The sequence below is a fragment of the Caretta caretta genome, chromosome 3, assembly GCF_965140235.1.
Source record: "Caretta caretta isolate rCarCar2 chromosome 3, rCarCar1.hap1, whole genome shotgun sequence".
Taxonomy (NCBI): Eukaryota; Metazoa; Chordata; order Testudines; family Cheloniidae; genus Caretta; species Caretta caretta.
Window position 1 is genome coordinate 6,781,962 of NC_134208.1, and position 25,147 is coordinate 6,807,108.

Sequence of the window (25,147 nt, forward strand, 5' to 3'; positions counted from 1 at the left end):
CTGGATTCAGGTCTACACTACAAACTTACATCAGTATAACTACGTTGCCCAGGGGTGTGAAAAATCCACACCCCTGAGTGATGCAGATACACCAACCTACCCCCCACTGCGGACAGAAGAGCTTCTCCCAGTCACTGCCTCTGGCAGAGGTGGATTCACTGTGTGGATGGGAAAAGCTCCCCCACAAAGCTGCTCCAGCACAGCTTTTTAAGTAAAAAGGAAAGGAGGACTTGTGGCACCTTAGAGACTGACCCATTTATTTGAGCATGAGCGTCCGTGGGCTACAGCTTCATCGGATGCAGTGAGCTGTAGCTCACAAAAGCTTATGCTCAAATAAATGGGTTAGTCTCTAAGGTGCCACAAGTCCTCCTTTCCTTTTTACGGATACAGACTAACATGGCTCCTACTCTGAAACCAGCTTTTTAAGAGTAACCCTCCCCTAGGTGACTTGTCTGGGATCACACAGGGAGTCTGCAGCAGAGCCAGGAACAGAACCCCGTTCTCCCAGGCTGAAGCCTGAGCCACCAGCCCATCCTTCCTCTCCTGACTTCCAGCCTGTCTCCCATGTGTTCCCCTGCGCCCAGACAATACATTACCATTGCAAACGTGATGGTCCACAGCAGCTCTGCAATCCATCAGGCAACTTCAATGTGGGGATGCTCCTTCAGCTGGGGCAGAGAGCTGCAGGAGAAGGAGCTGCGTCTCCTGCCTTCACAGAGACCAGGACTCTCACTGCAAACTGCACCCGCACAAATCTCTGCCTCCCCCCAAAAATCCCAATTTGCCTCCTGTGCAAAAACAGTCACCCCTGACTGCTCTAATTTCCCAGCTCTCGGCTTTAAGGCTCCTGTTATTCTGGCTTTTCCCCCCCTCCTCCTGCCTGTCTGTTTGCTCCCTGCCTCCCAGAGCCACTGTTTATTTCTTCAGCTGCCTCTCAGCTGATTCTGTAACCCTCTAATTCTGGCTCATCAGGAATCCATCCCTCTCCCTGGCTCATTCACTTGCTCTTTCTCTCTCTCTCTCTCTCTCTCTCTCTCTCTTGCTCTTTCTCTCTCTCTCTCTCTTTCTCTCTCTCTCTGTACTTTCTTTTGATCTCTCCCCAGAGCCTTTCATTTCGCCTTGCCTCACGCTATGAAAGGCATCAGTATACAATTACCAGCTACTTTCTGTGGCTTCTCCTTCCCCTTCCCATCTCCTCTCCATTTGTCTCCCTAAATCCTTCTTCTAACCTCCCTTCTAACCACCTTCCAATTCCTCCCCAAGGACAGAGAGAAGCCGGTGGAGGTTTCATTGGTTAAAGGTGCCATTAAAATTCCGCTGGGAATGCTCGAGCGGAACGGCCCCTGTTTGTCAGCACCGCACACCTGGCTACAGCCAGCCAAGCTCGTCCGATGGGGCCAAAGCTGAGACACCGTAAAGGCCCTTGGCCAGCCTTCTGGGGGAAGGCTTAGCCTCCCCTGGCCTCTTACACGCGCTTCCCATGGCAAAGGGGCTGGGATTCCCCCCTTGGCTGCTCCGCATCTTCTGGAAATCAGGGTCTTTTCAAGCGTTGCAGGTTGGGTGCCTCCGAATCCCCAGGCCGCTTCCTTTTAAAAGCCTGGCCAGGGGCTTCCGCCCCACTTGAAAAGGATCTTTTCTAATCGGGCCCATGGCCTTTTATTTATTTATTGCTTCTTTCTGATGGACAAAGCAGGCCTGAGAAGAGCTAAACGAAAGGATGGGGGGCGGGTTAACCTGTCAGGAATGGCCAGTTTAAGCCCCCTGGCTTTGCATGCGCCCCAGGCACTCCTGCAGGATACGTGATGAATCAAAGGTGCTAGAACTTTCCTTGCGAGTTCCCTTTGACATTAGAGTTAGAGGGGGCAAAGGGGTGACTTGATCCCCATCTATTAGCACCTACATGAGGACAAATATTTGGTCATGGCTCTTCAGTGTAGCAGACAAAGACATATCAAGATCCAATGCCTGGAATCTGCAGCTAGACAAATTCAGACTGGAAATAAGGTGTACATTTTTAACAATGAGGGTAATTAACCACTGGAACTATTTACCACGGGCTGTGGTAGATTCTCCATAACTAGAAATTTTCAGATCCAGATTGGATGTCTGTCTAAAAGCTCTAGGAATTATTTGCGGGAAGTTCTCTGGCCTATTATACAGGAGGGTTAGACTCGATGATCACAGTGGTCCTGTCTGGCCTTGGAATCTATGAATCTAAACAGGTGGTAGCAAAACCAAAGTCTGAAATCATCTGACTAAAATCCCTTCTCTTAATAGCTCCACTTTCGCTCTCTAACTCTTCTGGTGTCACCATTGCACCAGCTCTCCGCTCCTCCCATACCCGCACTGGGCAGGCGAAACCTGGATTTCTAGTGTAAAAATACAACAAATCAAGCAAGATTTTATTATTTTTACCAAGTTTCTTTTCAGACCACCAAAAAGCAGCAAATAAAAAAAGGGCACAAGCTCCATTTTCCTTGTCACGTCACCTTTAAGCCAGAGCCAAACACAGAACCGGGTCTCCTCTTCAAACAGCAAGCTAAAAATCCTTGCAGGCACTGAGCAAAGCGGAGATTCTCACTCCTCCCCACCAGCGGGCAAGGAGAGCGACGGAATGGGCTTGTTTGCTACACAAAGCGGGAAGAAAACAGCTGGGGAAGGGCTGAGCCAGGAGCAGGGTTTGGTGAGCTGGGCAGATGGGAAAGCAGGAGCAGATCTCACCTACAGATCCAATCACACGCGCTGGGATTTTTCCCTCTGAAATAATAAATAGAGCCTAATTCTCAGGACTCGTGGCTGGTTTAATGGCTAATCTCAGTGACCGTTGCCCTTTAATGAGTCACTTTGTTTGAAAGCAATTCCTGGGCAGCATGCTCAACGTCTCAGGTAACTGGCCACGGCCAGCAAGCGTGAGGGTGCCTGTGGCATTTCCCGAGCGTCAGCTCTCAGCCAATGTTTTCCCATCAGGGACCTGAGCCCTCTGTGTATCCAGGGCACACTGACAACCGGAGGACAAGACTCCACCAGCCCACCCTGCCAGTGGGCCTCAGCCCTGACCTGGAGGGCTCACCTCTAAGGCAGTGAAGGCAGTTCAGTCTCCACGGCCCATTCTGCCCTTGGACCAAAGCAGCTTCCAGTGGTTTTGTGCTGTGGATATTTGCATCAGCCTCATTCGACGCAGGCCACCCAACGGCACTCTGACCTTCATCACCAAGCTGGGCCAGTCTAACAAGTGGGAGGCTCCACACTCCATTAGCTATCCCGGGAGCCAGCTAGGCCCCCTCTTCCACCTGCATTGCCGCCCTGCGGCATTTAGAGCTCATAGATGCTAGAGACAGAAGAGCAGCATGGGATTATCCAGCCCATCTGCCTTTCAGCGCAAGGCTATTCCCCCTCCATTCCCAATCATTGCTTCTGGACAGTGCTTAACTTGTAAGCAAGGAGGTGCCAGGGCTCAAGCAATTTTTTTACATTCATAACAGATGCAGCAAGCCCAGAGGTGCCGGGACTAGGAACTGCCAGGCCCAGAGGTGCCGGGACTAGGAACTGCCAGGCCCAGAGGTGCCGGGGCGAGGAACTGCCAGGCCCAGAGGTGCCGGGGCGAGGAACTGCCAGGCCCAGAGGTGCCGGGGCTCAGCCCTGGCACCAATTAAGCACTACATTCACAGGCTGAACAAAGAGGAGTCCTTTCTACATGCCAAAAGGTGTCCCTTCCTGGGTACTTATTCACTGTCTAGACTGGTCACTGTTGTTTAAGAAAAAAGAAAAGGAGTACTTGTGGCACCTTCGAGACTAACCAATTTATTTGAGCATGAGCTTTCGTGAGCTACAGCTCACTTCATCAGATGTATACCGTGGAAACTGCAGCAGACTTTATATACACACAGAGAATATGAAACAATACCTCCTCCCACCCCACTGTCCAGCAGTGGGGTGGGAGGAGGTATTGTTTCATATTCTCTGTGTGTATATAAAGTCTGCTGCAGTTTCCACGGTATACATCTGATGAAGTGAGCTGTAGCTCACGAAAGCTCATGCTCAAATAAATTGGTTAGTCTCTAAGGTGCCACAAGTACTCCTTTTCTTTTTGCGAATACAGACTAACACGGCTGTTCCTCTGAAACCTGTTGTTTAAGAAGAGAGGACTTGCCAGACCAGAGCAGAGCCAGGGTCCATCTAGCCTCGGGTCCTGTCTCTCACAGTGGGCAGCACCAGCTGCTTCCAAGGAAAGCGCAAGAAACCCCACGCTAGACTGACGTGGGGTAATCTGCACCCGCAATAGGCCTCCTCCTTTGCAGCGTCCTCATGAGGAAGGATTTGGCCACAAAGAGCATCCTCAAAGAAACACGCACCTCATGATTATTTGTCATTCATATTACAGTATAGAATCATAGGACTGAAAGGGACCTCGAGAGGTCATCTAGTCCAGTCCCTTGCGCACACACAGTGTAGATCAAGGCCTCATTGGGCAAGGCCCTGTACATACGCATAGGAAGAGACAGCACTTGCCCCAGAGAGTTTGCAAGCTAAACAAACCAAACAAAATCCAGACCAGGCAAAGGGAAAGACAGGAAGAAAGTCTTATTACCAGTGCTTAATTTGAGCAAGAGCTTGTGGGAGGCTCACCTCTAGGCTTGGCAGTTCCTAGCCTCGGCACCACTGGCCTTGCTGCATCAGTTATGAAAGTAAAAACATTGCTTGAGCCCCGGCACCTCTTTCATTACAAATTAAGCATAGCTTATTACTCCCATTTTACAAATGGGAACGAGAGGCACCAGGAGATCAAGTGACTTGCCCAAGGTTACACTGGATGTTGCAGGCTATTATCTTAACCCACAAGGCCATCCTTTCTCACTCTCCCCCCACCACCCTCCGAAGCAATGAGCAGCATATCCCTTCCCATAGGCAAGTGGAAGAGGCTTCTCCTATCCATTGATCTCCTTGAGCTGCATTCGCTGATCTCTTTCCACACCAGATCACAGCAGAACTGGTCACTGTTCCAAAACAGAGGCCAAGCAAAGAGTAAAGTGGACACAGATGGTGTCCCTAGCCTTGGTTTGCCAGAGGCTGGGAATGGGTGAGCGGGGATGGATCGCTTGATGATCACTTGTTCTGTTCATTCCGTCTGGGGCACCTGGCATTGGCCACTGTCGGCAGACAGGATACTGGGCTAGATGGACCTTTGGTCTTTCCCAGTATGGCCATTCTTATGTTCTTAAAGTGGAGGAAGACGGGGCAAGTGGTGAGCACCCAGAGTTGGAAGAGGGCCTGATCATAACATGGCAAATCATCTCCATTGGCTTCCTGTGCAGGCAGCAGAATGAGGCAAGAAACTTAGACCTAATAAGAGAAATTACCTCTTGAAAAGGTGATTTGCAGAAGCAGGGAGAACCAGGGGTGTCTATTTGCCTTCTGCCTGGCAGGTTTTGAGACCTGTCCCCTCGCCATCTTCGCAGCCAGCTCTCTCCCTGAATTTAGGGAGTGTTCAACCTACCCAGAGCAGGCCTGGTTTCTAGTCACATGACCCATGGTGGCAGTCCCTCCACCTGGGAAAGCAGGCTGCACCTGGCATAGGGAAGCCTGATCCTCAAATCTCTTTAAAAAGCCAGCTCATCCTGGGGCATTTCTTAAGCACCAAATTGAACTCAAGCAACTGGCACTCAGTTGGGAGCAAAGTGCTCTTTGTTAAAGATTGAAAGCAACCCTATACCCCTTCAATGAAGTCCATCTCACTGGCCAAAACAGGGCAGATGAGATTTACTATCTGATATTTCCCAGGTGACGAGACAAGCAGGGGAAAAAATGTAAAACAAACCAAACCTCACAGGTCCCCCTCAGCACTACCCCACAGGGAGAGGTGCAAGCTGTGGGCGAGGGAGCTTTAACCCCCGACTGCTGCTTCGCTTCTACGCAGGGCTGGGGAGCGTGTTTAATTAGCCGAGACAGCAACACCAGACACCTGGCATGCTGTGCTGGGAGCTGCTCCGGGGAAGATGACAGCACCGGAGGTACTGGGATGAGTCAGATTCCAGCCTCCGCCCTGGCTAGAGAGCAAGGGGATTATTTTCATCCCAATAGCTGCTTGGCTGTTCTCTCTTCCGTGTGCTCAGTGTTCCAAGCCCCTAATGGACCTGGGAGCCGAGTAAGCAACTTGTAACATCCAGGATGGGCTCCTCTCCACAGCCTGTGTCTGTGCTGCAACCCCAGGCTGTGATTGCAGCTTGCACAGCTTTCATCTAGCTAGTCTCGGGCACTGCAGCAGTGAAGCTGCAGCCACACCGATAGACACAGCCAACATGTCGGAGATCGGACCGAGCCAGCTCTTCAGGCAGTGAAAGTCAGGAGTGACCCCACTCCCATCAGTGGGGCAAACGAGGCAGACGTGAGAGGAGAACCACCCCATCTGGAGCAGCACTACAGGGCTAGGAGGCACAGGTGATGGTTCAAGTCCCAGCTAAGACAGCTACTTGTGGCATGAACATGAGCAAGTCAGTAAGTTAGAAGGATGCTCCTGTGGTTAAGGCATTTGATCAAGCCTAAGAGAACCAGATTCCGTCTCTGATCTCCTGGGGCACATCACTTAATGATCCCTTTCGGTCTCAATTACCCATCTGTAAAATGGGAACTCTGCTTGCCCCCCACCCCCACCCCCCGCTCATTGTCTGGCTTCAGGGCAGGGATGGGCTGTTATGTCACAGACAGCACCTAGCACGATGCGGCCCTGATCACAGTGGGGGACTGAAGACAGAACTGTAATACGAACAATCACTGGTCTCAGTTTATCCCTCTATAATTAGGACAGTCATTTCCCTACCTCACAGAGAAGGAGGAATTCTCCCCACCAGGAGAGCCCCCTGGCCTATGCACCCAGCAATGCTCAGCCACACAGCCAGCACCCTAAGGAGCTAGGCTGCATGTACTAGGGGCATCCACCTTGGGCACATGGGCTCCACTTCCAGAGGGCCCTCTATATCCATGGAGAAGAGGGCAGAAGGAAATAACAGGGGGCACCACGGGGCAAATACAGTGACCAGCTGGCAGTGGGAGGGATGGGAGCGAGCTACCAGGGGCTCTGCATTTTTGCTTTGCTCACCACAGCCATCCACATTCCTGGTGAGCTATTTCTGGGCTCTGCTTTGAATGCCAGTGAGTGGAAAGAAGCATGAAAAGCTGCATCGTCTCCAAGGGGCAGATGGCAGCAGACGTGCCCAGGCAGGGGCTGGGGAGGAGAGGGTTACAGCTGCTTTAGAGAAATCTCTCTCTCTCTCTCTCTATATATATATATATATACACATTTTTCCCTTTAAACTATTGAAGTCACCTGTCAGTGGCCGCCCACCCTGCTTTGATGGGTCAGAGTTAAACACATATTGGGTCTAACAGCAGAGCTCCTTCCCAGGAGCTGCGGCCTGTCAGACTTACGCAGCTGTCAAGCCCCTGGCGCTGCCAGAAACCAGCCGATCCCAGGAGGAATCTCTGGGGAGGAATTACACAAAGGGAACCGAGGGGATCACATCAATGGGCTCCAGACAGAGAACATGCCATTCTAGACAAGCTAGGGGCAGGAAATGTGCCTGGAGGACCCCAAAGTGAGCGCCGGTGAAACGTGGCCACTTCTGGAGTGGAGGACAGTCACTGAGCAGCAGGCAACAGAGAGGAAACGTGGGGCAAAAACATCTGCTCTTTCTGAAGAGTGATGGGAGATAGAACAGTCATGTCATCCCGTTCGCATCTCATTTAATTTACACACCCAACCCCCATCTTCCCAGACTGACCTGTTTGACTCCGAATACAAGCACACCTCCTATGGGATCGAAACACACGCAGCAGCCCGGAAGCTTAGAACAGCATTTAGTGACCTTACACTGAGAGGCATCCAGCTCTGCAGCCTTACAAATAATGGATGGCGGGACCGAGAAGGAATGATTAAAAAAAACAAACCTAATCCCATCAGCCAGCTGTGATTGCCTTTAGTAAGCAAATCATGATGGCCCCTCTGAGCATGCTTGGACCCTGCTTGGCCTAGCACCTAGCTTATTAACATTCACAGAGGTTTGCCCTTGGGTGTGCCTAATCCTCTGGACTCAGGAGGTGAAACCCCCAGGGGCTTGGAGATGAGTTTTTAAAGACACAGAGGCACAGGATAGAAAGCAGATGGAGAGTGGCTCTGCTGAAAGGGGCCCTGACCCGAACGGGCTCCATTTCGCAGGAGCTCGCCAGCTTCCATTTCCCCCACACAACCCAAAGGCCATTGCTGCATTGGAAAGCACCGAACAAATGCGATGACCTTAGGGTTGCCAACTTTTGAATCGCGCAAAACCAAACACTCTTGCCCCGCCCCTTCTCCGAGGCCCCGCCCCCTGCTCACTCAATTCCTCCCCCCCCCCCCCCCCGTCGCTCGCTCTCCCTCATCCTCACTCACTTTCACCAGGCTGGGGCAGAGGGTTGGGATTTGGGGGGGGGTGAGGATGGTGGTGCAGGCTCCAGGGTGAGGGGTGGGACGTGGGGTTCAGGGTATGGGAAGGGTCTCTGGGCTGGGGTAGGGGGTTGGGGTGCAGGAGAGGGTGTGAGCTCTGGGATGGGGCTGAAGATGAGGGGTTCAAGAGAGGGCTCAGGGCTGGGGGTTGGGGTATGGGAAGGGATGAGGGCTCTGGCTGGGGGCTGAGGATGAGGAGTTTGGGGTGCAGGAGGGGGTGAGGGCTCCAGCTGGGGTTGTAGGCTCTGGGGTGGGGCCAGGGACGAGGGGATGGGGCGTGGAAGGGGGCTCAGGGCTGGGGCAGGGGGTTGGGGTGCAGGAGGGGGTATGGGTTGTGGGTTCTGGGGGGGAGTTTGGCTGTGGGAGGGGGCTGGGGTGCGGGAGGAGGTTCAGGGTGTCGGCTCCAGCCGGGCGGTGCTTACCTCAGGAGGCTCCTGAAAGCAACTGGCATGTCCGTTCCTAGGCAGAGGGGCCAGGGGGCTCTGCATGCTGCCCACAGCCGCGGGTGCTGACCCCGCAGCTCCCATTGGCCGTGGTTCCCAGCCAATGGGAGCCGTGGAGCCGGCACTCAGGACAGGGGCAGCGCACACAGTCCCAGTGGCCGCTCCTATGCCTAGGAGCCGGACATGCCGGCAGCTTCCAGGAGCCGCATGGAGCAAGGGCAGGCAGGGAGCCTGCCTTAGCACCACTGTACTGCCGACCAGACTTTTAACAGCCCAGTCAGCGGTGCTGACCGGAGCTGCCGGGGTCCCGTTTTGACAACCGGATGCCTGGCAACCCTAGATGACCTCCCACTAGGCTGACGCACCAGGGCTTGAACCCGGACCTCCAGAGGTAACAGCATGAGCTACAGAATCAGGCTCCAATAGCTTGGAACCACAATAACTTGTATCCTCTGCAGACCCTCACAGAAGGGGACCTGTAACACTCATTCACCAGTGGGTTTCACAAACCCTGGGCAGGTTCATCACCCCCATTACCAGGCCTGCGCATTGGGCTTGGCGAGCACAGCTCCAGTTATCATGCCTCAGGCCTCCACATTTCTCCGCTTTATCCATTCCCCCTGGCCGTTTTGTAATGAATCTATGTGCGGCAAAGGTAACCCCAACGCATGCGGTGTATAAGTCTTTATCCCCCGCTAGTGGCTAATCCATGTAAGAGGATAAAAGTCTACTACAACGGCTAGCTCATGGAATTGCTCCTTCAGCTCAAACGGTAGAGACTCATGCTTTTTAGCTCTCTAGTCCTCTTGCTGGTCTGCAGTCAGTGCCAGGGCAGCATGCAATGACATTCGAGTCCTGATTCTCCTGTCAGTCACACGGGTGCACCTCACAAGTAACTCTGAGTGGAGTCCCACCAGAAGAATCAGGGCCGCTGACTGTTCAGCGTCTCCAATGCTGTCCTGCGTGGGGATGAATGAACTCCCCCCCACCCCACCCTCCAGCTGCTGAACCCACACAGCGAGGCAAGAGCGAGCAGGGACCGATGGGGAACAGTCACAATCACCGCAGCTGCTAAGCTTCCTCTGAGTTGCCGCAGGGTTTCTGGGCTCCCCACCACCCCAGAAGAGCAGCTGCTCGGGAAATCCCTACGGATGCTCTCCCCACTCACATGACACTCTGGAAAAGGCCATTGTCTCCCTTTATCTCTCTGAACCGTTCCATTGCAGGGAGCGCCCCTATACCCAGTTCCCTTTCACTTACACCAGTGTAATCCAACTGATTTCAATGGAATGACTCCCAATATACACCCAAGAGTAGAATCAGACCCCATATTTTTAACATTTTCAATGCTCAAACATGCAAACTTGGTGCTTCTAAAGCACCTGCTGTCCAAGGCTCTCAAAGTGCTTTACAGGCATTATTCACTGGTGAGCTGCCAGTTACTTACACCTGTCTGAGGTAGTTCAGTGTTATCCTCATTTTCCAGGTGGGGAAACTGAGGCACAGAGCAGCAACGTGACTTGACCAGGGTCATCCAGCAGAACTGGGACTAGAATGCAGAAGTTCTGATCCCCTAACCCCTTTGTTCCGGACTCTCCCAGAACAGCCAAAGCCCCGGCTTTCAATCAGGCTCTTCAATTCTAATTATGCAGTTGCTGATGACTCAGACTCTGTCCTCAAGAGATTTTAAGTTTTTAATTAAAACATTTTTGGAATGAATTTGCTTCTTCGATTTCCCTGGAAAACAGAGAAGTTCTCAGGGACCGAGAGCAGCTCAGTTTGATCCACACAAAGATCCTTGTTAGAGAGGGGATTTCGTTATCCCTGGTCTACTGAGCAGCCATCAACGTGACACCATAAAGGGCAACAGGCCTTAAAGGGAAATTAGTGCAGTATGGAAGTTCTATAGGAGAACACTTAACAAATAGGAAGCTGCCATCTTGACTCGGAGGGTACGTCTACACACCAACTAGACATCAGCAGCTGGCCCATGCCAGCTGACTCGGGCTCGCAGGGCTCAGGCTGCGGGGCTCCTTCATTGCTGTGTAAACCTCTGGGCTCGGGCTGGAGCCCAGGTTCTAGGACCCTGCATGGTGGGCTGGATTCAGCACTGGTGGGCGGAAAAATCAAATACCCCCCCAGAAATGTTTTTATTATTTGGATGGACAGTAGCACCTGTAGTCCTCAACCAAGATCAGGGCTCCAATGTGCTAGGTGCTGTACAAACATGGTGGGAGACAGTCTCTGCCCCAAAGAACTTACAGTCTAAAGAGACAAAGGAAGTGCCATTATTCCCCTTTGGCAGGAAACTGCAACACAGAGACTAAGGGCACTGGAGGGGTTTGTTGGAGGAAGTTTATTGGCCAGGAGCACCCAAGACTTGCTGCCGGACTGGAACTCTGCCCAGGACTCCTGAAGTCTGAGTGTAGACCCATTGCTTGGTGTCTGCCCTTTTGCATTGCGGTACTGCGGGGCCCATGGGGCCTCGTGTTGAATGTAACCCTGTTTTACCGCTTCCCCAATCTTCTCCCCTGTTGTTTTTCTCCATTCATCCCTATGTAAATAAATATTTCCCTATCCTATATTCACTGTACTATTCCAGGGTGCGTGTGTTACTCCGGGAGGGTTGGAACAGGTGCCCCTGGGGTGGAAGGGACTTTCCCTGCCGCGTTCCTGCGCGTGCCTTGTCTTGGCCAGAGCTGCCTGCAGAGCAGACTCCAACTTGGCCACAAGGGCGCTAGAGTTACACATGTCATTGTGGAATTGTCTATTAGGGGATTTTTACACCTTCCTCTATCATCTGGCACCAGCCACCACCAGGGAGAAGCTACTGGACTAGATGGATCACAGGTCACAGCTCCAGAAATGTGATTCACTGATAACCGTCTCGCATTCTTCTAACAAGGTGGAGACGAGCTCATGAAATTCTATTACAAAATAACCCAGTAACCAAAGTGTCCCACACCTGACATTACTGACTGAAAAGACCCAGGATATGAACAGAGCTGGACTGACAGAGACTCATTTAACAATCCCACTTTGAGTCACGATAGGACAGCCTGAGCAGATGATTCATGCAAAAGTGTAGGTCAGACAGTACATTCACGAAGAAGAACAATGTCCCATGCCACTGGGCATCTTGTCTATATAGCGATAATACTTTACCTATGGGTACTGTTCCTCCCGCGATCTCCAACGACTTTCCAAAAGGTGAGTAAGTAGCATTAGTCCCATTTTACTGAGGCTCAGAGAGGTTGTTCAGAGAGTGCAGTGCTTGGAATAGAAACCAAGTCTTGTAATTCCCAGCCCCGCTGCTCTAACTACTAGATAACGCTCCCTCTCTATACTTCTCTAGGGAACTTGCATGGGAACTCATTAACGTCTGTTTTAACCCAGGGGCCCTTGTCAGAATCAAGGTCCCATCAAGCTGGTCTCTGTATAAACACAAAGTAAGAGACAGTCCCAGCTCTGGAGCATTAACACAGAACGTTTGATCTGTTTTAAATGATCTTGCTACACATTCATATAACCCTGTTACTACGCCCCCCCAGCACTGTCTCTGGTTTTCGTTTCCTTCTCTGTCTCAGAATCTGCTTGCTGTTCACCCCCAAATATTCTACACCGTTAGACAGCAACCTGAGACAAACGCCTGAGGAATGAGGTGCGTTGAGTGTCTAGGTTACTGGGACTCCGAGACCTGCTGCATAAATCCGGTTCCATGCAGAGTTGACAGGATCACACTTTGTTTGTAAGTTCCATTTCCAGTAGCTGCAGATTAGTAGATGTTTCAATACATGGTGAATCCTCTGTTATACAGTCCAGCATGTCAATAGGTTGCATCGATAACACCTTCTTACTGATATGCTTATAACCATCTAACATGCTTATAACATCTAGCCGTCATTTATCAACCCTTTTTAAACTTTTTGCAATGGAGCTTTAATATAAAGAGTGATTGTTTACAGTGTGTATATGACCTAAAAAACATAAGGTTTTGTTCGTGGGCAATTGTGTGCCTTGGTTTCCGTATCTGTAAGAGACCCTTTGGCATTTTTTGTATAAGTGAGAATTTGTCCTAGTGTCCAGGGTGAAAAGAAAGCCACTCTCCCAACACCTGTCGCCCTGTACTCAGTGCCACCCTCCACCCCAGAGGTTGTTGCATGTCAGTGGTGCTGTAAGATGAAAGATCTAAAAGTAAAATATTACTAGAGAGGATCCCACTTCTGTAATTTGGCACGGCAAGTCACTCCTCATAACCGAAGACATGTATATTCACCGTCACACAACGGATGTGCCCTGCAATGTGTAACAGCCTAAGTTAGTCTTACCCAGTTGCTATAAAATGTCAATTACAGTAATAACGTCTTCCCACTAGAATGGTTTGATGGGCATGCTGATGCAGAAAGAAATGAAATAAGCCTGCACTGCCCACCAGAGCTTCACTGTTCTCCAGATGAAATGCTAACTCTGAAATCTGCGGCTCACTGAGAAACCCAATTCCTGAATGTGCCTGTACCCATCAGCTTTGAACAGCACGTCAGTGGGCAACACAGATGTCTGTTTAGAACATAATTAGCCTGAATACAGAGACAAGCTGCTAACACCTTGCGTTGTTCCCATTTCAGGTCCTGCACCGTAGGCACTGGATGATTGAAAAGTCCTGACATGAGGAGATAGAAGCAGACATCTGATAAGCCAGGGAGCGGTGTGCTCAGAGCAACTACAGAGCATCAGGGGGAAAAAGCTCTCCTAGCAGCTGCAAGATACTGTGGCATAATCAGGGCATGCGGAATTAGTGCCACCATGAAATGCAATCTGTCTGCACATGAAATGATAATGTCTTACATAACTGTGAAATCAAGGGGACAAATTTGCCAAGGGCCAGGATATTAACAAGAGCTGATCCCTTCTTAGTTTGATTTAGTGATAATTTTAATCACAACATGCAGACATGTTTATGAAGGACAAGTACCAACGGTCCTGGAACTCATGGGATAGTTCTACTGTTTATGGATCTGCCTCATAAGTGAGCTTGCAGCTGCCCAGAGCCAGATATCACAGCTGTCAGATACATGGCGTACATGCCCCATCAAGGAATAAAACCCAGTACCCCACAGTCCAGAACACCCGCCTACCACTTGAACTGCAGCATAATCACCATTAACCAGCTGATGTAATAATCTTGCAGAAGCCTCTGGCCACTAAAGCAGAGTGGCACACAAACACATTAGCCAGTTAATTACAACATGACCAGCAAGCCTAGCCTGTAGGGCGATTAAAGCCACACATTTATCTTGGGCCTGAGTTGTGATGGGAAACTATGACACACCCTGTGCTGACATCTCAGCACGGCATGGGAGAGAGAGGGAAAAGTGGTGACATGGCATCACATTGTAACAAGGGGGTTGTTTTGTCCTGCTGATTAAAGGCAATCCCAACGTCTCCCCACCATTAGCTACCAAGAGGAAACGCTGTCTGGGGAAGGTAGCAGATTGCTGCTGCAGGACTGGACACAAGAGACACAGGGAGCTCTACCAGGAACATAGAGGGCAGCTGCCGGAGGGATGCTCTAAAGCTGCGTGGGACAGGATTTCAATGGGTTCAGTTAGCTGCTCAGTCCCACAGACGCTAGGTTAAATTCTAATGCAGGCCTCTAAGGAGAATGAGTTTGATGGGTCTCATTCCAGGCCCTCATGTGTCCACATCAAACACCACCGCACACTTGGGCATAAATTTTCTGTGTTTACCTGTATCTGCCCTGGGGAAAGCCACGACGGAACAGCAGGGGCCCCGTGGGTCAGGCGTGAGGGATATCGGTAGAACTGTGGGTGGGAGCGGGTTGTGGGTCAGGATTGAGGGGTGTTAGCAGAGCTGGCGAGGGGAGGGGGGGCCCAGGCATAGGTATAGTTGAGCAGTGGGGTTGTTGCCCCCCCAAACAGGGCCAGCTGTATGGGTGGGAGCCATGGTCAGGCAGCGAGGCTTGTGCATTTAACTTAATGAACCAGGATGGGCCCTGGCAAGCAGCCCCCCTGACTCCTGCCTTCCTCCTCCTCCTCACCCCCCAGCAGTCAGGGGAGCCAGCTGTTTGGCAGCCCCGGTGAAGCCCACGCTCCCGTGTCTCTCCGTGCGGTGCCGTGGGAGCCCAGCATGCAGCGTCCCCTCGCACCATGAAATACAGCAGCCCCAGCAGCTGGTACCAAGCTCCCGTGCTCAGGTCACCACAGTGGACAGCAGCAGCTGAGGCTCCCCCGCAAAGCCGGGCCCAGCCCCACCCAGTAATGCACAAGCAGGAGCGCCCGCCGCCATGTGGGTTTCATTTTTGAGCCTGCCGGACGGTGCAATGGCTGGAGTGGTTTTGGTTTAGGCCCCAGCAGAAGAGTCTTCTTCGCTGCGTGCTGACTGGCAGGGGGAAAACCGACCCGGCTCTGCACTGTAACCTTGGGTGCTGGAGCGCCCGTGTACACGGAGAATCTGTCTGCAGAACTATAGATAGAGTGTTTCTACTGGGATTTAGATACTGTCTGTCAAAGCTGGGCCCCAGACTTCACGGCCATGGAGTAAAACGTGTCCAATTATACAGTCCAATAGCTGTAGTGGAAGTCTGTATCTCTCCAGGGATTTCCTTATGGCATAGGCGGTCTGGAGGGCTCGCTAGCATAATGATTATATAGACAATATAAAGCTACCGTGTTTCTTTATTTGGCCTGGGTATAATTCAGGGTGTCTCATGACAGCACAGAGAAGTTGTTTTCCCCTCAGTAAAACAGGAGTAGCACACAATGGGACATAATGAAGGAGTGATTCATTCATACAGGAGGCTCGTAAAGTGCTTTTACAAACAAGCACAATGTACTGAGCAGTGATGTTTACTGGACTATGATTTTGGGCTACTGGTGCTCACCGTGTTTTACAGAGGGATGGATAAGCCAGCAAGGCCCCTACCTTTACGATATTTATTCGCTTGGTACCATGTTCCCAAGGATGATAGTGCCATCATTCTAGGACTGACTCTCTGCCCTTCTGAGACAGGCCCACATCCCTCATCTTGGATGGCTCTAACATACAGCAGCATTGGCAGATATGTGGTCAGCAGCATTATTTACCCAAAGGGATTGGCAGGGGGCAGGGGGTGAAGGTGGCATCCCTCCCCGCACCTATCTGATGCTCCGGGACAGCTGCTGCTGTGTGCTTCTGCCGTCTTCTTCACCTTCTCCTTGTCCCGTTTTAGTCGGGGTTGGGGGCGCTTGTTCTTTGTCTCCAAGCATTCCTGTCGAGTGCATCTTCCAAGCTGACTCCAACCTTCTTCATGTTCTCCTTCAGCATCTCAAACTACCTCTTTCAGGATCTTTCTTTGCCCCGGGACTACTAGACCTTGTATTCTCTGGCCAACGTACCCTGCGTCTGGTTGAAAAACGAAGGCCCACAGAGCCTGTGTGATTGGCAAAACTTTTCACACCATCTGGCCAGACCTGATGTTCCTGGTTGGAAGTCGGAGTTCCCTTGTCCTACATGGACTTGTTAGCCATGGCAGGCAGTCCCACCTGCCTGGATCAATCGAGTTATAAGGCTCCAGACACCCATCATTCACACCCAAACTTCCAGTTCAGAACACCTCTGCCTCAAGAAGGCAAGTGGCAGGAGTTTAGCTGTCAGGTGCTATGAATTGCACCACCTGTACGAGGCATTTTCTAGGGAGTGAGAGCTGGTCCCCCACCCCACCTCAGCCAAGACAGTTCTTTAGGATTCCTGGGATTCTGCAGTAATTAATCCAAATGCTTCTCCGATGAGCAGCCCGAAGGCCTGAGTGCTGCAGCCCAGAGAATTACACAATTGAGGTTCTTTGCGCGTTCCACCTACCACAAACCAACCAGCACAGACTTCTCAGAGACAGAGCAGCTAATTGAGCCTCCTGGCACCCTCGGAGCTGAGCATTACTCCCCATTTTACACAACAAAGGAAGACGAAACAGACATGTCCAAACCCACAAATCAGTGGCAGGGCTGGGATTAGATCCCACGAGCTCCCGAGTCCTAGTTCTGGGCCAAGCCACTCACTAAAAAGTGTCTCCCAAGTCTCTAAGTCCACTCCATGACACTTCAGACCCAGGAACTTCACAGCAACAGAACTCAGATCCTCCTGCTTTAAAAAGCTTAGGCTCAAACATTACAGGGCCTATGAGACACAGCTGAGTGGTTCCATCCAGCAGTGGGAACATGCACACCACATAGTTCAGTGCCGTAGTTGGGCTTCAATTAGATTTTTATTGGTAAATGTCACTAAACATCGATTTCACCATACACAGCAACAAAAAACATTTCCCTTGATAATGACTGAAACTTACAGACAGGCAAAGAAAGAAAAATGCTGTTTGAGAACTCAGAGTTTGATTTAAGGACATTTATTTTGTATATTTTGACATTTGGTGTAACTTTGTGTGTAACTGTTATGAAGGTTAAACTTTTAAAATCTCAACATCTACAGTCATTAAATCATTAGTATCTGTTTCCACCTCCCCATCATTTCTTGGAACTGTGAAAATTTAAATCAATCAAATTGGAAGAATATGCTTAAAGTAAGCATTGATACGATCCATCAAAATTATTTTAAAAAATCAAATTCTGTCAAGCCTAAATACAATTCCTTAACTAGTGTAATTTGAAACAGTATGTTACACAAGCATGTACTGTAATGCAGTGGCATGCATGTGTAAGCGGGGGAACAGTCCCGCTATTGTGGGGAACTTTCCTGGCTTCTGCACTACCCCAGTGTAGTGGGCTAGCTAAAGGATCCTCGCTCCCACTTCCTTTACCCAGTGGCCTCCCTGCCCTTGAGGACTCCCCTTCCACTCTCCTGTCTGGCAGAGTCCTCGTAACCCCAACAAGGCTGGGCCCAGGATTCCTGGGGGGCTGGACCCCCAACCCTGCTGTGGTCACCTAGGACAGGGGATAGGGTGTCCCCACTCCGGGGTACTCTCTCTGCTCTGGGCACTTCTCTGACCCACTGACCATTACATACAAGTTAAAGCAAATGCAAGTTATTTAATCAACAATTAATTTTAAAACGAATAAGGAATAATGGGAAAGGTTAAAGGAAACACATCACCCCACTCTGTGGCAGGGAACATCACAAACAGTGTCTCTGGAACGTCAGGGCAGTTCACAGTCTGCTCCTTGTAAGTCCCAGGCCTTCTTCTCAGGCCCTGGCTGTGCTGTAGGGATGCTGTGGGTTGGACGCTTGCTCTGGTGGTGGCCACATGCTCACAGGCTCTAAGTGGTAGGACCCGTCTACCCAGTGTCGCCCCCAGCCCTGTCGGGGTTACGATCCAAGCCTGGCCTGCAGAGCCGCTTGGCTGAGGCGTCTCCCTGTGCTGGGCCCGCTGCCCAGGGTCCCCCTCGGTCTCCCCAGCTGCTCACCGCACCCAGCTCCGGACTGCTCCAGCCCCAGCTCCACCACTCGGTCTCTGCTGCTCTGCCTCCCGCTCCCTGGGCTGCTTCTTTGGCCCCTCTGGCTCTGGTTGCTGCAGCTCTGCTCCCAGGACAGGTCTGCTCTCTCGGGGCTGCTTTTCTGGTCCCTCTGGATCTGGCCCAGCTCAGCTCCCCAGCTCAGCTTGGGGCCCTGCTTTCTCCTTAGCTCAGCCCCACTCTGTCTGACCCAGGCAAGTCCAGCTCACACGGAGGACGGGACCTCCCTGGCCTCCTGACTCCCTGATTAGCCTGCCCGCCCTGTCATTCAGGCTGATCTGGAGCATTGGCCTCTCCCCACTGTTCCTGGGGGCTGTCAGTCTCACGGTCCTGAGTCCCCATTGACCCTTCCCCCTTTTTACTACTGGGAGCTAGTAACTAAAACACCCACACTGAATGTTAGTAAGGGGGCAACAGTCCCCTTACACATGTACATAATGTTGACTGGCAATGGCTAGCTCACAGACAGGATAACTGACCTACTACGAGGAGCAGTTAGGGGAGATCTTCTTTGATTCAAGTGTCAGAGGCCTGTGCGTTGGAAACAATGGCCAAGGTTCTAGTCCCAGATCCACGGGGTGTTTGTGATTTGTATAACTGCGTCTTATCTGCTGCTCATAACAGCAGCTGCATCAACACGGTCAGGAGTGTAAGAAGACAGCCACTCCTCCTGCTTGTCACACAGCTGTCCTGACTTTTCAGATTTTTCCCCACAGAAACTGCAGGACTGAGCAAGGCTAAGGCGATGCTGGTTGGGAAGACACAAGCCTCTCCACCATCGAAGACACCTGCCCCACACCCCTGCAGTCAGTCTCCATGCCTGGGGAGAGACAGTGGAGAAAAATGCTTTCTTCTATCGCCAGCTTGTTCTTCCTGGAGGAGGACTTGGTCCCAGTGCGCCTTTTGTTTGTTATCACCTCCTAGCTGGATTGTGATAACTCTGTCTGGGGCTAAAGGTGGAAGCAACCCAGAGGATGCAACTTATGCAGAATATAATGTCCGACCTCCTCAGCATGCTGGGCCTCCTTCAGTGCATCACCAATGTGTCCCCTTCCCAGTCCTCTTCTGTTGCTAATTTAAGCCCTTGGTCCAAACTTTCAAAGCTATCAACAGCTACTCCAGCAACCACATCTCCTCCCATGGCAGCTGCTCTCTTCAGCAACAGTGCAGCTCACAAAGTCTAGGACAAAGCGTGTGAGAGCCTGAGACAAAGTACTCTTGGGGCGGGGGGGGCTCAGCTGCAGAGCGAGCTGCTGGAGAGATCAGAATGACCCAAAGAGTGATGGCATTTAGAACATGCTGCAGGAGCCTCCCTTCTGACCAAGCTTAAGAACACAAGAACGGCCATATTGGGTCAGACCAATGGTCCGTCTAACCCAGTGTCCTGTCCTCCGACAGTGGCCAATGCCAGGTGCCCCGGAGGGAATGAACAGAACAGGGAATCATCAAGTGATCCATCCCATGTCACCCATTACCAGCTTCTAGCAAACAGAGGCTAGGGACACCATCCCTGCCCATCCTGACTAATAGCCATTGATGGACCTATCCTCCACGAATTTATCTATTTCGTTTTTGAACCCTGTTATAGCCTTGGCCTTCCCAACATCTTCTGGCAAGGAGTTCCACAGCTTCTGCACCTCAGCAGGAAGCAGATCTACCTACAACATATGCATACGCACATCACTTACCACGACAGGGCCCCGATCCTGGTTGATCTTGGGGTCATAGTGGATCACAAGCTAAATATGAGTCAACAGTGTCACACTGTTGCCAAAAAAGCAAACATTATTCTGGGATGTATTAGCAGGAGTGTTGTAATCAAGACACAAGAAGTAATTCTTCCGCTCTACTCTGCGCTGATTATACTTTAAATGGAGTATTGTGTCCAGTTCTGGGTGTTGCATTTCAGGAAAGATGTGGACAAATTGGAGAAAGTCCAGAGAAGAACAATAAAAATGATTAAAGGTCTAGAAAACAACCTATGAGAGAAGTTTGAAAAAAGGGGGTTTGTTTAGTCTGTGGAAGAGAAGACAGAGAGGACATAACAGTTTTCAAGTACATAAAAGGTTGGTACAAGGAGGAGGAAGAAAAATGGTTCTCATTAACCCAATGGGTTTAAATTGCAGCAAGGGCAGTTTAGGTTGGACATTAGGAAAAACTTCCTAACTGTCAGGGTGGTTAAGCAATGGAATAAATTGCCTAGGGAGGTTGTGGAATCTTCATCATTGAAGATTTTTAAGAGCAGGTTAGACAAACACCTGTCAGGGATGGTCTAGAGATAATTAGTCCTGCCATGAGTGCACGGGACTGGACTAGACGACCACGCAAGGTCCCTTCCAGTCCTGTGCTTCTATAATGACTCTAGATGCTACTGTACTACAAACAGTAAGGCGAAGAGCAGAGCCCTCTTTGAAGTTCACTACAAACCTCGCTATGTGGATTTCCAGGTGCAGCGTTAAGATACAGCAGCCGTGGGAGCAACAGAAAGCCCTAAAGCGGATGGAACCGACCACCTTGTTCTGAAGTGCGGCTGGAGGCTGGTCCAGCCTCGGCCTATGGCAATGCTGTCACAACATCACAATGCTGTGTCTCTTAATAGATGTCGTTTCTGTTGGGATATGTAAGGGTGAAGCAGAGACCTGGGAAACCGCGGGTGTGCAGACACGGTATTAGGGAGCAGAGCCATGAGCAGGCACTGCTTCTGCATTTGGTAAAGTGCAGGTACCCCTGATAAAGTGCTACCCCTCTGCCTTCCCTTCCCCTTGTTAAGGATTGATAAGCCTTGCAGCTGCATAAGGAATGTCGGGATCTAAAGGATACCTTTGTGTAAAGCACTGTTTTCTTCCCCCTCCCTTCCTTTCCTAGCTACATGAACAAGCTCGGGGTCAGGGCCCCTTCCTCCCTTCCCTGCAAACTGCTCATCCAGGGCATTTGTGGCTACAATTATTGTAAAGAACTTTTACTTTGAAGATACGTTTATCTGTAGAATATGCTAATGCTGTAATCAGGGGCGGGGATAATTATATTCAGTATATAGCTATTAATATTCATTGTATGGGCGTTCATGTTACTCAATAAGAGGTTTGGGGGTGTTGCAACGATTGTAGATATTTACATACTAACTTAGATAACAGGAGCGTGCTGTAGCTAATCCAGTGCTTACTGGACAATTGGGTCGAGAGGAACAAGTACCGCAATAAAGAAGCCCGTCTACTCAATCCGCCTCTGGGTCAGCCTGCTCATTCTCTAACGGTTTCCCTATGGAAGGCGAGCTCTGGTTCCCACAAACCTGTGGAGAGCAGTGGAGGACGGGGCAGCTCACCCTTCCCTGAAAAGCAAGCTGGGATTGATTAGCATGACAGAACTGTCGTGTCACTGAGAACTGTATACAACAGGCCCTAATTCTAGTTATGTCAAGGCCCATTTATAATGCTGTGGCAGTATAAGGAGGCCTTAAAGTGGGTGGAAACAGCCCCCCCCTCAAAGAATCCCCCACACATCCTGGTCACTGGCCCTGCTCTCAGGCCCCCAGTATGGTGTGGGGGTCATTGGTGTGGCAGCAGTATGCTGCACTATGGTTATTCTCTGCTTCCCGTGCCTATATGGGGCTGCAGCAAGGAGAGGGAAAGTTACAATAGCTCTTGGGATGCTCTGACTTAGGGCCCTCCCTAGCCCCAAAATACAGGGTGTGCAAAGGTGACTTAAAGCCACCTTACTCCCAACCACAGGAACAATCACGGAGCGTCTGGCGCTGTGAGAGCGACAGAACTGTGCAAACTCCACAGGGTCCTGTCACAAGGGCTCCTGCAGGATGTGATTCAGTTTCCATGTCAGTTTCATTCATCTGTCAGTTTCGTTTTGAGTTTCCCCTGAAAAACCACACTTGCCTCCAGGCTGGCCCACCTGTCACCGGAAGGTCTGGGGAACAGCAAAGCCTTCCAGTCTCAGCTGGGTAATAATAATAAACACTTGGGCTGAGCTGAGGTTGGCCCACCCCCACTCGTCCACTCATCCACTGGGCCGTCCCTGCACAAACTCCCTCCAGATCACGGCTAAAACCCCTCAGAGCCAGGGATGGGAAAGGCCCATCAGATCTCTGCTGCGCCCTACAGCTCAGTGTATTCTCCTGTCCTCCCTCCAGTCTGGTCTCCGAAGCCCCAAGCAATGGTGCTTCCACCATTTCCCCTGGGACACAGCTCCACAGCCTAGCACAGCTCACAGTCAAGCTGCTTTTCCAGATAGTTCAACATTTTCCTGTTCTTACTGGTGTAAGATCTAACACCAAGGTACCAGTGCTAACAACAATCTCCTGCCCAGCAAACACACTGTTCTTCCAGACAGCAGATGGAAACTCCTGTGGTTTTTTCCTTTAACCCCTTCACCTCTGAATTTTTTTTGCAACTCCATAAAGGACACACAGCATTTGCTGTTCTTAAGCGCAATGTTTCACTGACACACCACACTCTGGGGCTGGAGGGAGAAAGGGCATGGAAAGGGCACTGCCTGCACCAGGCAAAACTATGGGGTATCTTATTGCTTCTCACATGCCTAGACCAGACAAACATTACTCAACGGGAGAGAGCAACCCTTAAGGTGCAAAGCAAGCAAAAAAAGGGGTTAAGTCCTTTCTCCCGTCACTTGCCTTCCCACATCCCCTGCCATGTGCTGGCAAGCAGCTGCAACTCCCCCCCTACCTGTCATTGCTGCTCTCGAGAGCCGGGTTCACGCTGCAAGACCGGTCCCAAAGCTCAGTCCAGCCTAGGCAGGGAGGGAATCCCTGAGGGTGTCCTCTTTCCCCGTAGGCTGGCTGGCAAGTCCCAAGAAAGCCACCGACGCCGCTGTTCCCGCTGCCCCACGATCCGTCAGGGAGAGAGAGCCCGTCTTTGAAGAGTCAGCCGCAGCAAAACAAGAGCTAGAAATGTTTAGTTAAGTTACTTTGTGCGTCGGCTGCCTCCTTCCTTTCCCAAGTCACGCAGACAGCCCCAGCTGCTCAGTTTCCTTTTTAAACAGGAGCGGTGAGTAATAAGCCCGGCCCGACGCACAGCCTGAGCCTCGGTGGGAGCAAAGAGAACAGTGACTTTGGGGGAATTGAAGCAGAGATCCCTGAAGGCCCATTTACCAGCAGCGGGCCAATAGAGCCGACAGCTTTCTTGCAGGCACTTTGGACCTCCAGCACGACAGCAGCCTGGAATGATAAAATCCTCATGTGTCCTGACCAGCAGGTGACTGGCATGCAGAGGGAACTGAGTCGGTTAGGAGACGGGGGAAAGGGCCCAGCTCCCTCCTTTGTCAGACAGGTTCCTCCCTGGTCTGGCTGCTCCTTCCTTCCTCCCGCCCTCCACCTGACACTCTCTCACAGCTGTTTCCATGGACACCAGTAGCTGCCACAGAAACAGCAGCAGGGACTTCAGACATCAAGAAATCCACCCCTCCATCTGTCTATTGCTCCTTCCTCCCTGCGGAAGAGAGGTGGCTTCCCAGCAGAGAGCCTCCCACTGAAGTCTGCAAGAGTTTTACCAGCAGACTTCCACAGGAATAGGACTGATTCCCCTACTTTGACTAGCAGTAACAGGGAAGAGGAATGGCCCAGAGAGAGACACACACACCAGCGCTTGAGAAACAGGAACGGGAAGCCTGAAGTTTCTTGGAGGGGAAGTGGGGGTGGACAGATATCAACCGCAACTGGGCTTAGCAGAACAGTCAGGTGGTGCCTGGGAAGTAACGGTGTGAGGAAAGTAACAGAACTTTCAACAGGTGGAGAAGTTATTTGTGATTCTTACAGCACTGGGGTCATCAGTGCTATAATAATCAGGGTTGGATACAGTATTAGGAAAAACTATTTCACTAGGAGGGGGTGAAGCACAGCAATGGGTTACCTAGGGAGGTGGTGGAATCTCCATCTTTAGAGGTTTTTAAGGCCCAGCTTGACAAAGCCCTGGCTGGGATGATTTAGTTGGGGTTGGTCCTGCTTTGAGCAGGGGGTTGGACTAGATGACCTCCTGAGGTCTCTTCCAACCCTCATCTTCTATGATTCTATGATTTTTGGAACTATATGGCAACAGTGGGGCTAGACTCAAGGCCAGAAGGGACCATCATGATCATCTGGTCTGACCTACTGCACACTGCAGGCCACAGAATCTCACCCACCCAGTCCTGTGATAGACCTCTAACCTCCGGCTGAGTTACTGAAGTCCTCAAATCATGATTTAAAGACTTCAGGTTATAGAGAATCCCCCATTTACACTAGTTTAAACCTGCAAGTGACCTGTGCCGCATGCTGCAGAGGAGGGGAAAAAAAAAAAAGTCCCAGGGTCAGAATCTAAACCCTCTTGTTCCAAAAATGTCCACTATCTTTTGAGCTAGAGGAGAATCCAATCTGTCTGACATGATTAGCTGTTAGGATTCCACCCAGGAGACGGCAGCACACACATCTCTCCTATATATTACACTGTAATAACCCCTATAGTTGAGGTGACAGTCCCCAGATTTCTACAGCAGGGAACAGATGCAGCAAAGGGCCTTCAACTCTGGATCTCTTTTCTCCTAGTCCCACAGACAACAGACCTCAAACTTGTTTGAGTTTTCAGGGCTAGTGCCTCGGGCTTTTGGCTACAAGGAGGCCTCAGGGGCTGGGCAGTTGAGTTTCTTGGTAGACTAGATGAAGTTCTCTTGAATCAGTGCATTCACTGGTATGAGTTGAAGATGCACATGTGTCTAGAAAACGTGACAGCACATTATACAGATTAAATAAATACAATTATACATTG

The 25,147-nt window shown here is 50.9% G+C and overlaps 1 protein-coding gene across 2 annotated transcripts in view; it reads right to left on the reverse strand.

Annotated features, from left to right (window-relative positions):
- EFR3B (EFR3 homolog B) overlaps window positions 1-23,696 on the reverse strand; it is a 149,942-nt gene extending 126,246 nt beyond the window's left edge. Inside the window, exon 1 of one of the 2 annotated variants that reach the window (XM_075126303.1) lies at window positions 23,075-23,696. In XM_075126303.1, the coding sequence (XP_074982404.1) occupies window positions 23,075-23,081 (7 nt within the window). In that variant the 5' untranslated portion in view covers window positions 23,082-23,696. Of the gene's footprint in view, window positions 1-596; window positions 847-23,074 lie in introns of those variants that run through there. The other variant, XM_075126300.1, reaches the window with a different exon arrangement.
- Between the last annotated feature and the right edge of the window lie 1,451 nt (window positions 23,697-25,147).